The sequence below is a fragment of the Babylonia areolata genome, chromosome 19 (genome assembly GCF_041734735.1).
Source record: "Babylonia areolata isolate BAREFJ2019XMU chromosome 19, ASM4173473v1, whole genome shotgun sequence".
Classification (NCBI taxonomy): domain Eukaryota; kingdom Metazoa; phylum Mollusca; class Gastropoda; order Neogastropoda; family Buccinidae; genus Babylonia; species Babylonia areolata.
Window position 1 is genome coordinate 62,467,941 of NC_134894.1, and position 12,090 is coordinate 62,480,030.

Genomic DNA, 12,090 nt, shown 5'->3' on the forward strand with positions numbered 1-12,090 from the left:
CGCACGCACGCACGCACGCACGCACGCACGCACGCACGCACGCACGCACGCACGCACGCACGCACGCACGCACGCACGCACGCACGCACGCACGCACGCACGCACGCACGCACGCACGCACGCACGCACGCACGCACGCACGCACGCACGCACGCACGCACGCACGCACGCACGCACGCACGCACGCACGCACGCACGCACGCACGCACGCACGCACGCACGCACGCACGCACGCACGCACGCACGCACGCACGCACGCACGCACGCACGCACGCACGCACGCACGCACGCACGCACGCACGCACGCACGCACGCACGCACGCACGCACGCACGCACGCACGCACGCACGCACGCACGCACGCACGCACGCACGCACGCACGCACGCACGCACGCACGCACGCACGCACGCACGCACGCACGCACGCACGCACGCACGCACGCACGCACGCACGCACGCACGCACGCACGCACGCACGCACGCACGCACGCACGCACGCACGCACGCACGCACGCACGCACGCACGCACGCACGCACGCACGCACGCACGCACGCACGCACGCACGCACGCACGCACGCACGCACGCACGCACGCACGCACGCACGCACGCACGCACGCACGCACGCACGCACGCACGCACGCACGCACGCACGCACGCACGCACGCACGCACGCACGCACGCACGCACGCACGCACGCACGCACGCACGCACGCACGCACGCACGCACGCACGCACGCACGCACGCACGCACGCACGCACGCACGCACGCACGCACGCACGCACGCACGCACGCACGCACGCACGCACGCACGCACGCACGCACGCACGCACGCACGCACGCACGCACGCACGCACGCACGCACGCACGCACGCACGCACGCACGCACGCACGCACGCACGCACGCACGCACGCACGCACGCACGCACGCACGCACGCACGCACGCAGCAGCCGCACGCACGCACGCACGCACGCACGCACGCACGCACGCACGCACGCACGCACGCACGCACGCACGCACGCACGCACGCACGCACGCACGCACGCACGCACGCACGCACGCACGCACGCACGCACGCACGCACGCACGCACGCACGCACGCACGCACGCACGCACGCACGCACGCACGCACGCACCCACCCACCCCCGGGGGGGGGGGAACACACGCACGCATGCACGGTACACAGTATATTTCTGCATAACATTGTAACAACAAATTGTTTCTCATCACACAAAACGATTCCTGACAATTATAATGAATCCTACACAGCAACCCACCCTTGTCAAGGAATGCACATGTAGTATTAAGGTAAGAGAACATCAAGAATTAGAACAAATATTAAACCATTTGACAAAACATCAAAAATTACAATTAACATCGAAACGTATTTGGGCAAAATGAGCATAAAGAATGAGAATAAAACGATGAAACAATGCATGAGTTTCACACAACACACACCGGTGTGGCCAGGAAACAAGAGATCCTGTTGCCTCAAGGAAAGAATTCGCCAGGGAACTGTTGAGGCTAGGATAAACCACATCAGCAGAGACCCAGGCTTTGACACATAACCACCAGACCTGGAGGTATCTGGTGAACAGTTCTGTGCAGAGCCCCAACCACTCTTCAGAGTTGAGGAAGGAAAAGCAGCAGCAGCACAAGAACAAGAACAAGAAGACACCTGAAGTATTTGAGCAAGAAAACTTCCAGTTCGAATCGACATTGAAACAATGCTGGGCACAGTTTTAAATGACGTACACATGGAATATGGGGACAAGAAAATGTCCGGAGTAGGAATAAACAGTCATACAATACCAGATGCGACAACTTTGAAATAACATGCATACGAAGGATTTGGCCAAGAAAACGTGCAGTTAAAATAAACATTGAAACAATGCTGGACACTGTTTTAAATAACAGCAATCAATTACAACATATTAGAATGATGTTCATTAGCAATGTATGCTGATTAATTTCATCTTTTGATCTACTTGGACATTGCTCAGTGAAACCTTTGAATGTACACACCATGTAAACCCCATGTATTCAAAACGAAACAACAACTTCAACGACAAACTATGTAGAAACACAAAATGTCGACCCACGAAATGCATAGATGGGCACATCTAATGGATGGAATGCCATAACATGTACATCCTGTTGTCATATATAAGCCAAAACAAAGCTAGCTTTTATTAAATACTGAAACTCACTCACTAAGCACAATATATCTTCACATTCATGCTGATAAAAAAAAAAAAAAAGAAGCCATTCAGTATTACAAAATTCCATCATTCTTTGATTCTAGCCAATAAAAAAAAACCCAAAAAAACCACAACAGCCATCAAATAAAACAAAATTCTGATGAATAGTGCCTACCATTCTCAAAACAATAGAGTAAACCATGGAATTTTTGAAATAACATTTTTCGAAAGGATGAAAACCACAGTAACAATCGAATGAAATAAAGCACATCATGCGCATATACACCTGCCCAAAATATGTACTCCAAGAGACGCCAAAAGAAATGTACTAACTATACACATGCATCATATTTCAACAATCATCACAGAAGCCAATGCACAATAACATATTCTTAAAAAAATTTAACACAAGCTACACTTCAAAAGCAAAGGTCAAATGACCAATGAATAAAAAAAATACACCAAACCAATCTCTCTCTCTCTCTCTCTCTCTCTCTCTCTGTGCTATTCTTCAGGCAAACTACAGTCCAAAAGCAGCTACAGTTCATAAGCAAAAGCGCTGCTGTGCTCACATCATCCAGCTAAAAATCATTCATAAGTGAAGCTGAAATATGTATTATGAATAAAGCCACAGGAAAAATACCCATACGTAAATTCAGTCCACGGAGGCTGTGTCAAGCTGTTGCACTGCTTTTACAAGTAGTTCACAGTAAACAAGAGGATGCATCACATAATTTCTGGACCATTCATGCTTCTGTAATCAAGGAATATCTCGCGGCTGTTCGCCGTTAATCATCATATCATTAATGAAAATAAAATAACACAGAGACAAAGATATTCACTATACTATAGTGCTGAAAAAAAACAATGATAAAAAAAAATTGCAACCCACAGATCATAACTTCAAAATCTACCACATACTGATGAACAGGTATTAATAATTATCTGAATAACTTATTATAACAGACAGCTAACACCAATCAAAGTTTCTTTGACCAAAAGATTATATATATATAAATTTGCATTGCCCTCATTCAGAGGAATATACCTCTCCATAAATAAAAAACAAAACAAAACAATCAGGAAAAAAGATTCTTTCTGAAGGAATAGGAATTAAAACATAATCCAGGTCATCCAAAAGAAAAGACAACTCAATACCAGTCCCACAATGCAATGCAACAGGATATCAATCAGTGCTGTCATCTTGCTGTCCAAAAAAAAAACTTCTGTAATTGTAAGAGAGAAAAAGAAGTGTATGTTTGTAGTTTGTTCAGCCTGACATACTATCAGTTCTAATAACTATAACACACTGACAAGTTATTTTTCTTTATTCATGGGCTGCAACTCCTATGTTCACTCATATATACACCTGGGCTTTTTCCCCCACCATGTAGGCAGCCACACTCAGATTCTGTCTCATGCAAAGATTCTGATTCCTAAAATGCACTAATTTTGTCAACCAAAATTTCTTTTGATGTAAAGCATTGGGTTTTGTTTTCTGCTCAACACGGAATATTTCTTCATTTCTACATGGATTCTGCATTCAGACACAGTCTACATTTGGCAAAAAAGGCCAAGAAAGCTGGAAGGGGTGGGGGGGGGTTTACTCCCCTAAAATTCTGTGGACATCAAGCATAAATATTCAATAAATATTCTTTGGAGGTTGTTTGTATTTACATTTCTACAATTCCCAGCAGGAACCTATCACAAGTGATGTTTTGTGATTACCTATCAAAGGCATGCTTCATTTTTATTTCTTCAAGAAAGCCTCTCTTCTCTCTCTCTCTCTCTCTCTCTCGCATGCATGCACGCACGCACTCACTCACACTCTCTCTCTCACTCACACTCTCTCTCTCACTCTCACACTCTCTCTCACTCTCTCTCACACTCACTCACTCACTCACTCACACACACACACACACTCTCTCTCTCTCTCTCTCTCTCTCTAATATCACTCAGTAAAAAAAAAGATGTGAAATAAATTAACAACACAACAACACAGACAAAACACACTTTGTCATTACAAGGAACAAAAAACACACCACGGAGCACAACAGAAGACACGATAATACTGCAGACGCAACCAAGAGGAGCATAAACGCGTCTAATAAAACACCATTCATGGATAACACACAACATAATATCAAAAGAAAGAGTAAAAGAAAAACAGAACCAAAAAAAAGAGGGAGAAAGAACAAATGAATAGATAACCAGACAGAAAATAAGCAAGAAAAGAACACATACACACACACACACAAAAAAGAACTTTGGGAATTATCTGAAGGAATTCAATTCAGTAAAACTCTTTCACATACTATTTTTTTACCCCACAGAAAAAAAAAAGAAAAAAAAAAAGAGAATGCAAATAACCATTGTTATACCATGACAACGAATTATCCACTTCATGCACTCAAGGATTCTTTCGATTTTGGAATTTTATCGAACATGATAAACTTCAGGACCATCTCGGCTCGAAAGCATACAGAGTATCAAGTCCAACACTTTCTGCACTGACGCAGCCACAAATTGATTATCTTTGTTAATGCCCGCCATACTATAAGTATTTTCACAAATGCACACACACACACACACACACACAGCCACAGCCAGTCATTTGCTCCTTTCATGAACAAAACCTGAAATTTCTCCATGCATCTATCACGTTCGTACATGCATGTTTGTTTTTAGCTCAGTCCACAGGAGACATACTGTGGCCCAAGACAAATCCTATATTTGATCAAATTAATATAACACACTGCACACTGTTCCTATGGTGGATTAAATGGTGAGGTTTGTCATCATCAAATCTGGTCCCTGGAAATTTGATTAGCACAAGTCAATGCCTACAACTGTTAGCCATGTTTCGACAAATTAATACAATGCTCTATACCTTGTTCCCATGTTGGGGTTGAAAAGTGCATTCGTTGTCGTCAAAAACTGGTCCCTGGAATTTCTATGGGCACAGGAGATATGGCTGGTATTAAAGTTGAATAGGATTCTCCAAACACTTATAAACAATGCTTAATAATGTTAATAACATCGCAGTGAAAAACCAACAGCCAAGCAACAACAACAACAACAATCATCAAACAATTACAATACCACCAAGTTACAGAACAGAATTTCACTTTTAAAAATCATCATTATACATCCAGTATAAACATTTTATCAAAATACCTTTGAATAATCCTGTATTCTAAAATGATCTCTGGAGACAACTTTCGTTTGGACACCATAATCAGGTATTCACAAGACTGTATATTCCTTGGAATCTAGCAAAATCATGGTCTCATATTCTCTCTCTCTCTCTCTCTCTCTCTCTCTCCTGACTCGTTTTTCCAACAAGATTAAAAAATTTAAAAAATGCCCCAAGAGTTCAGAACACAGACCATTCAAGCCAGTAACGCTCACTGCACTGACGATCACAGCTAAAACCACATCAGACGAGCTCAAGTCTCTTCCCCTTCACAGGAGTAAAACCCCCACACCAACACTGGTGATAATAATAAAGTGGTTATGCAATCAATCACTCGATGAAACGACGACGGTCTTCTGCAACGTGTCTGGTTCTGATCCTGATCCTAGCAACATGATACAGGGAGAGAGGAGGACTTTTCCTTCAGTTCTGGAGCGCTCACCCCCTTACATGCAAAACAAGCAGGTCTACATGAGCTGGTTAGCTGTGAAAACCGAAAACGGCTCCCCTTTTTTTTTTTCCTTCCCCCCCGTCCCCCCTCCCCTTTCCACTGCACAATTCCTCTAGCTGTCTGTAACTGACCTGTTACAAGGTGGGGGTTTTTTTCTTTCTTTCTTTCATCTCTCTGAATCAGATGTACGCATGCATAGCTCATGCCAGTGACTGGAGAGGGACTGCTTTGATTTGTGTCTCTGCACAAATTTCAGCTCTGTATAAATATAAATATCACCATCATCATCATTATCATTCTTCTTCTTGCATCATCATTATTATTATTATCAAACTGATCATTGATAACTGATTACAGCTTTAAATTGGTCGATCCATCTCAGAAATAAATCTGAATTACACAGGGTCCACATTAAATTAAGTTTTAACCGTCCCATTCTTAAGTTTTCAGGTCAGTTATACAACATGGTGTCATACCTGTAGCATAACTTGATGTATTCTGCAATAATATTTCATCAGCGCTTTATCATTCTACCTGCATGGTTTACCTAAGCCTGTCCATTTTATCAAATCTTGAATGATCCATTTTTGGTGAATCGTTTTTTTCAGACTGGTCATATCACAGTTCAATCCACTACCCAATTTTCCCATCATTTGATATTGTTTGGCATTGATATTTGGCATCATTTGTATTTGTATTTGTAATTCTTTTTATCACAACAGATTTCTCTGTGTGAAATTCGGGCTGCTCTCCCCAGGGAGAGGGCGTCGCTATACTACAGCACCATCCGTTTTTTTTGTATTTTTTCATGCGTGCAGTTTTATTTGTTTTTTCCTATCGAAGTGGATTTTTCTACAGGATTTTGCCAGGAACAACCCTTTTGTTGCCGTAGGTTCTTTTACGTGCGCTAAGTGCATGCTGCATACGGGACCTTGGTTTATCGTCTCATCCAAATGACTAGCGTCCAGACCACCACTCAAGGTCTAGTGGAGGGGGAGAAAATATCGGCAGCTGAGCCGTGATTCAAACCAGCGCGCTCAGATTCTCTCGCTTCCTAGGTGGACACGTTACCTCTGGGCCATCACTCCACATGTGGTATTGTTCTCCTTGGCACTGTTGCAGCGTAACTGCTGTCGTCCGGTCTGGATTACCCATAATCACACCAAAATGACAGAATCATTTTGACTGTTTTCTTTGAGTGTAATCAGATTTATGAACGTTACCAGAGCTGTACCATAATCAAGGATATTTATCATGAACTCTCCATTTCATCTGATCATATTCATTACCAACTGTTCATCAATTTCATTTGATCATACTTAGGTATATCTATCTTAAACCATTCTCAACTAATCAAAATAAAGACACTTTTTTATGAAAAAAAACTAATAGTTTCATACAGTGATAATCATGTATATTTATCATAAACTTTTCATTTCACCATCCCAGGAAAGAATCAAACCCCAGACCCTCAGCTCAGTCGTCCCGCTGCGGGGCAGACTCAGGCCCAGAGAAGATCAAATCCCCTGTCCCTCACCACCCCACAGGAAAGAACCAAACCCCTGTCCCTCACCACCCTAGAAAAGAACCAAACCCCAGTCCCTCACCACCCAATAAAAGAACCAAACCCCAGTCCCTCCCTACCCAATAAAAGAACCAAACCCCAGTCCCTCCCTACCCAATAAAAGAACCAAACCCCAGTCCCTCCCTACCCAATAAAAGAACCAAACCCCTGTCCCTCCCCACACCACAGGAAAAGAACCGAACCCCCAAGTCCCCCCAAGCTCAGTCGTCCCACTGCGGCGCGGGCTCCAGGTAGGAGCTGGGCACCCACCCCTCCTGGCCGCCGTCCCGCCGGACCAGCCACCAGTCCTCCTGGGAGCTGTCCACCACCCCCACCACGTCCCCACACTGCAGGTACACCTCCCCATCCCCCTCCGCCTCAAAGTCAGCCACCGCCTCGTACTCCGGCAGAGAGGGGCCTGGGGGCGGCTTGGCCAGCAGGCTCTGCATGGGCTTGGGGGGCTGGAGGGGGCCGGCAGCTGAGGGAGGGGGCGGAGGAGGGGGTGCGTGGGACATTCTGTTGCCTCCTTCACCACCGCCACCGCCACCACCGCTGCTGATGCTGTTGGTGGTGTTGTCCCCCCTGGTTTGGGTGGACCACGGCGCCGCCCTGCCGACAGGGGAGGGCTCTGGGCTTCTGGTGATGCCACCCCCACCTCCACCACCACCACCACCACCACCACCACCAAACTGTAGCTTGCCGCTGAGTTCACTGACCAGGTTACCCACACGAGGTTTCCCTGTGGCTGCAGCAGCACCAGGAACGGCAGCAGAGTTCCGAGCGTTGCCGGGTTTCTGAGCAGGAGGGGACGGCTTCTTGAAGGGCGGCGATGGCCTGGGTTTGGCGTCCTTGAGGTCACCTTGACCTCCAGCGTCCAGCTTGCTGAAGGCCGCGGCCAGGTCGTGGATCTTGCTGGACACTGGTCTCTCGGTCCCCCCTCCCCCCGTGTTGTTGTTCGAGTCCGACGCCGGTTTGGCGCCGGTGTGGGGTTTGACGGGAAGTCTGGGGGGACCTGACAACCCTTTGGTTGGGGGGGCAGATGGCTTGCCCTCGTCTCCAGCAGCGCCAGCTTTCTTGAAGGGCAGCGCCGGTTTCTGTCCAAACGTGGGTTTCACTTCCTGGGTCGGTTTGTGTGGGACTCCTGGCTTGGTGCTCCCCTCTCCCCCAAAGGGTTTGGATGGCGGGGACGGTTTGGACGTCTGGAAAGGTCTGCTGCCTCCTCCTCCATCCTGCTCGAACTTGGACTTGAGGGCATTGGCGATGCCCGTGACTCCCCCTGGGGGTCCATTGTCTTCCGCTTTCTCTGGCTTCTTTGGCACACCTGGCACGCATGGCTTTTCTGACGGCTTGCTCCACTTTCCGGGCGGCTTTGGCTTGTCTATCTGTTTGACCGGCATGGCGGGTCTGTCCGCTGGCAGTGCGGGGAGTGCCGCCTTCTCTCCCGGCTTGCTGGGGGCCACCGGCCGGCCAGAGGGCTTGCTGGGAAGGGACAGGGGTCCGGGTTTGTCGCCCGGCTTGGCGGGGGGCGCCGGGGGTCCTGGTTTGCTCACCACACCACCCGGTTTGCCAGGCACACCTGGCGGGGTGGGCTTGGACTCGAACCTGGACTTCAAGGCGCTGGCCAGGCCGCCAGATGGAGCTTCCTTCTCCTGAGGCAACGGAGCAGCAGACGCCTTGTCTCTGGAGTGGCCGTGGGAGGCGTCAGAGTGAGGTGTGTCCAGCGGTTTCCCTGGCAGGGTGGGGGGTTTGAACCCAGCTTTGGAGGGAGGTTTGGGGGGACCTCCAGGGGGCCGCTGGTCCCCGTTCACCTCCTTCAGGCGGGAGTTGAGAGCGCTGGCCAGGCTGGAGGAGGGGGGGAGTGCACGCTCCTCATCGCTCTCCTCCTCCTCGGACTCCTCATCCTCCTCACTGTCCTCTGTGTCTCCTCTCTCCTCCACAGAATCAGCCTAGAAATAGAATTCATCTTCCTTTTATTTGTTTTTTTTATTTTTTACTTGCCATTGTTACTGTTTGTCTTCTATCACCCATTAAACCAGTTTGTATTCTTTATACAATAGACAATTAAACAAATACATTACTCAACAAAAATATTCACATTTCACAATGCTGCATATAGCCTGTGTCACACACACCAGTGTTATCAGAGAGGTAAAGTTGTTTTTTCACATGACATGGCTGAACCTTTTAACCCACAACTGCTGCTGACCAGTACAGCTTACAGGTCAGGGTGTCAGTGAAGGGCTGTCACCTCACTGAGGTAAGACAGAGCTTACAGGTCAGGATGTCAGTGAAGGGCTGTCACCTCACTGAGGTAAGACAGAGCTTACAGGTCAGGATGTCAGTGAAGGGCTGTCACCTCACTGAGGTAAGACAGAGCTTACAGGTCAGAATGTCAGTGAAGGGCTGTCACCTCACTGAGGTAAGACAGAGCTTACAGGTCAGGATGTCAGTGAAGGGCTGTCACTGAGGTCAGACAGAGCTTACAGGTCAGGATGTCAGTGAAGGGCTGTCACCTCACTGAGGTAAGACAGAGCTTACAGGTCAGGATGTCAGTGAAGGGCTGTCACCTCACTGAGATAAGACAGAGCTTACAAGTCAGGATGTCAGCGAAGGGCCTTCCATATGTAAATTCTGTAGGAAGTTCCAACAACATCACAAAAGATGCAAAGCTTTCACCGTGCAAACAATTTCAACAGACTGAAAACAAATTTCAGAACAAAAGGAAAAAGTTTATCAATCATCCCCCCCCCACCACCACCCCACTTCGTCCCCCACACACACGCCTGTCCACAAAAACACAAGGAGTGCTGGAAAATAACTGGCTGCTTGATTAACATGAACGTGAAATGAAAAAAAAAAAAAAAAAAAACCACTGCACAAGGGAAGTAGAAAAGAAACATCATCTCAAGTGATCAGCGCCAACCGTTACCTAATTTCCTCCCCTGGTTGGTGAAAACTCCAATTCATCCCATTACCTCCCCTGTCTTCTGACCCATGGGGAACAACAGACACCAACCCACTACTACAACACTATTCCTACTACTACTACTACTGCTACTACTACTACTACTACTACTGCTACTACTTGTACTACTACATAGTAAATACATGGTGCGAACTCTCCATAATACACAATCATAACAATAGTATGTAATAGCATACAACACCAGATCAGAAGAAGAAAAAATATCTACATCTATCTATCTATCTGTATAGAAAGATAGATAGATACCAGAACATCAACACAAAATTGCAAAACGAACCATTACACCAAAGAACAGGACAGAGTTTAAAAAAAAAATTAAAAATAAAAATTGTAAAGTAAACAAATAAAATGTTGAATTTCCTTCACAGAGATGAGGAGAATGATGAGCATCATCTGTGTCAGTTTACAAAAAAATAAATAAGTAAAAACAAAGTACATATTTTAATGACTGTCAAGGCAGATATGAGGATGAGGAGTGTGACCTTGCTTGTTGTGCTTCGACTTATCTGTTAAACAGCTGTTGATGTTTCTGTGAATGAATAAAGTTTGTCGACTTATCTGTTAAACAGCTGCTGATGTTTCTGTGAATGAATAAAGTTTGTCGACTTATCTGTTAAACAGCTGCTGATGTTTCTGTGAATGAATAAAGTTTGTCGACTTATCTGTTATACAGCTGCTGATGTTTCTGTGAGTGAATAAAGTTTGTCGACTTATTTGTTATACAGCTGCTGATGTTTCTGTGAGTGAATAAAGTTTGTCGACTTATCTGTTATACAGCTGTTGATGTTTCTGTGAATGAATAAAGTTTGTCGACTTATCTGTTATACAGCGGCTTTGATGTTTCTGTGAGTGAATAAAGTTTGTCGACTTATGTGTTAAACAACTGCTTTAATGTTTCTGTGAATGAATAAAGTTTGTCGACTTATGTGTTAAACAACTGCTTTAATGTTTCTGTGAATGAATAAAGTTTGTCGACTTATTTGTTATACAGCTGTTTTGATGTTTCTGTGAGTGAATAAAGTTTGTCGACTTATCTGTTAAACAACTGCTTTAATGTTTCTGTGAATGAATAAAGTTTGTCGACTTAACAGTTACACAGCTGTTTTGATGTTTCTGTGAATGAATAAAGTTTGTCAACTTATCTGTTACACAGCTGCTGATGTTTCTGTGAATGAATAAAGTTTGTCAACTTAACAGTTACACAGCTGTTTTGATGTTTCTGTGAATGAATAAAGTTTGTCGACTTATCTGTTATACAGCTGTTTTGATATATCTGTGAATGAAGAAAATGACAGCTGTATGATCAGTGCTTTCTCTATGGCAATGGGAAATCATTTACAGCTTAGTCTTTTGTAAAGGATTATGACTCTCAAACTAGGAGGCAAAATTGTACTGGCTCTTAAAAGCTGCAGCCTTGAGTCGTGGGCTAGTTGGCCTTTGGGAACCATCCCCAACGCCGACTATCCAAAACCCTCTTGACCGAGAGAGTGGGGATGTAACTTGGGCAAGACACTCTCCACCATAACCAAATTCTAGCCCAGATAGTCGGGACAGTAGTCACCTTCTCTGCTGTTCTGATGGTCATAGTCGGACACAACTGACTATCATACATGAGAATGAATAAAGGTTAGAAACAGGAGCGTGACCTGCGTGATGGGCGGAGCATCGTTCTGCTGCAGGTAGGACTCT

At 46.0% G+C, this 12,090-nt stretch overlaps 1 protein-coding gene across 4 annotated transcripts in view; it reads right to left on the minus strand.

Moving 5' to 3' along the window:
* Nucleotides 1–7,567: 7,567 nt before the first annotated feature.
* Nucleotides 7,568–12,090, minus strand: part of LOC143293911 (uncharacterized) — a 52,747-nt gene continuing 48,224 nt past the window's right edge. For all 4 annotated transcript variants that reach the window (XM_076605279.1, XM_076605278.1, XM_076605277.1 and 1 more), the window contains 2 exons: nt 12,048–12,090; nt 7,568–9,361 (listed from right to left, as the gene is read on the minus strand). The exon at nt 12,048–12,090 is cut by the window's right edge and continues 65 nt beyond it. In XM_076605279.1, the coding sequence (XP_076461394.1) occupies nt 7,637–9,361; nt 12,048–12,090 (1,768 nt within the window). In that variant the 3' untranslated portion in view covers nt 7,568–7,636. The remainder of the gene's footprint in view (nt 9,362–12,047) is intronic.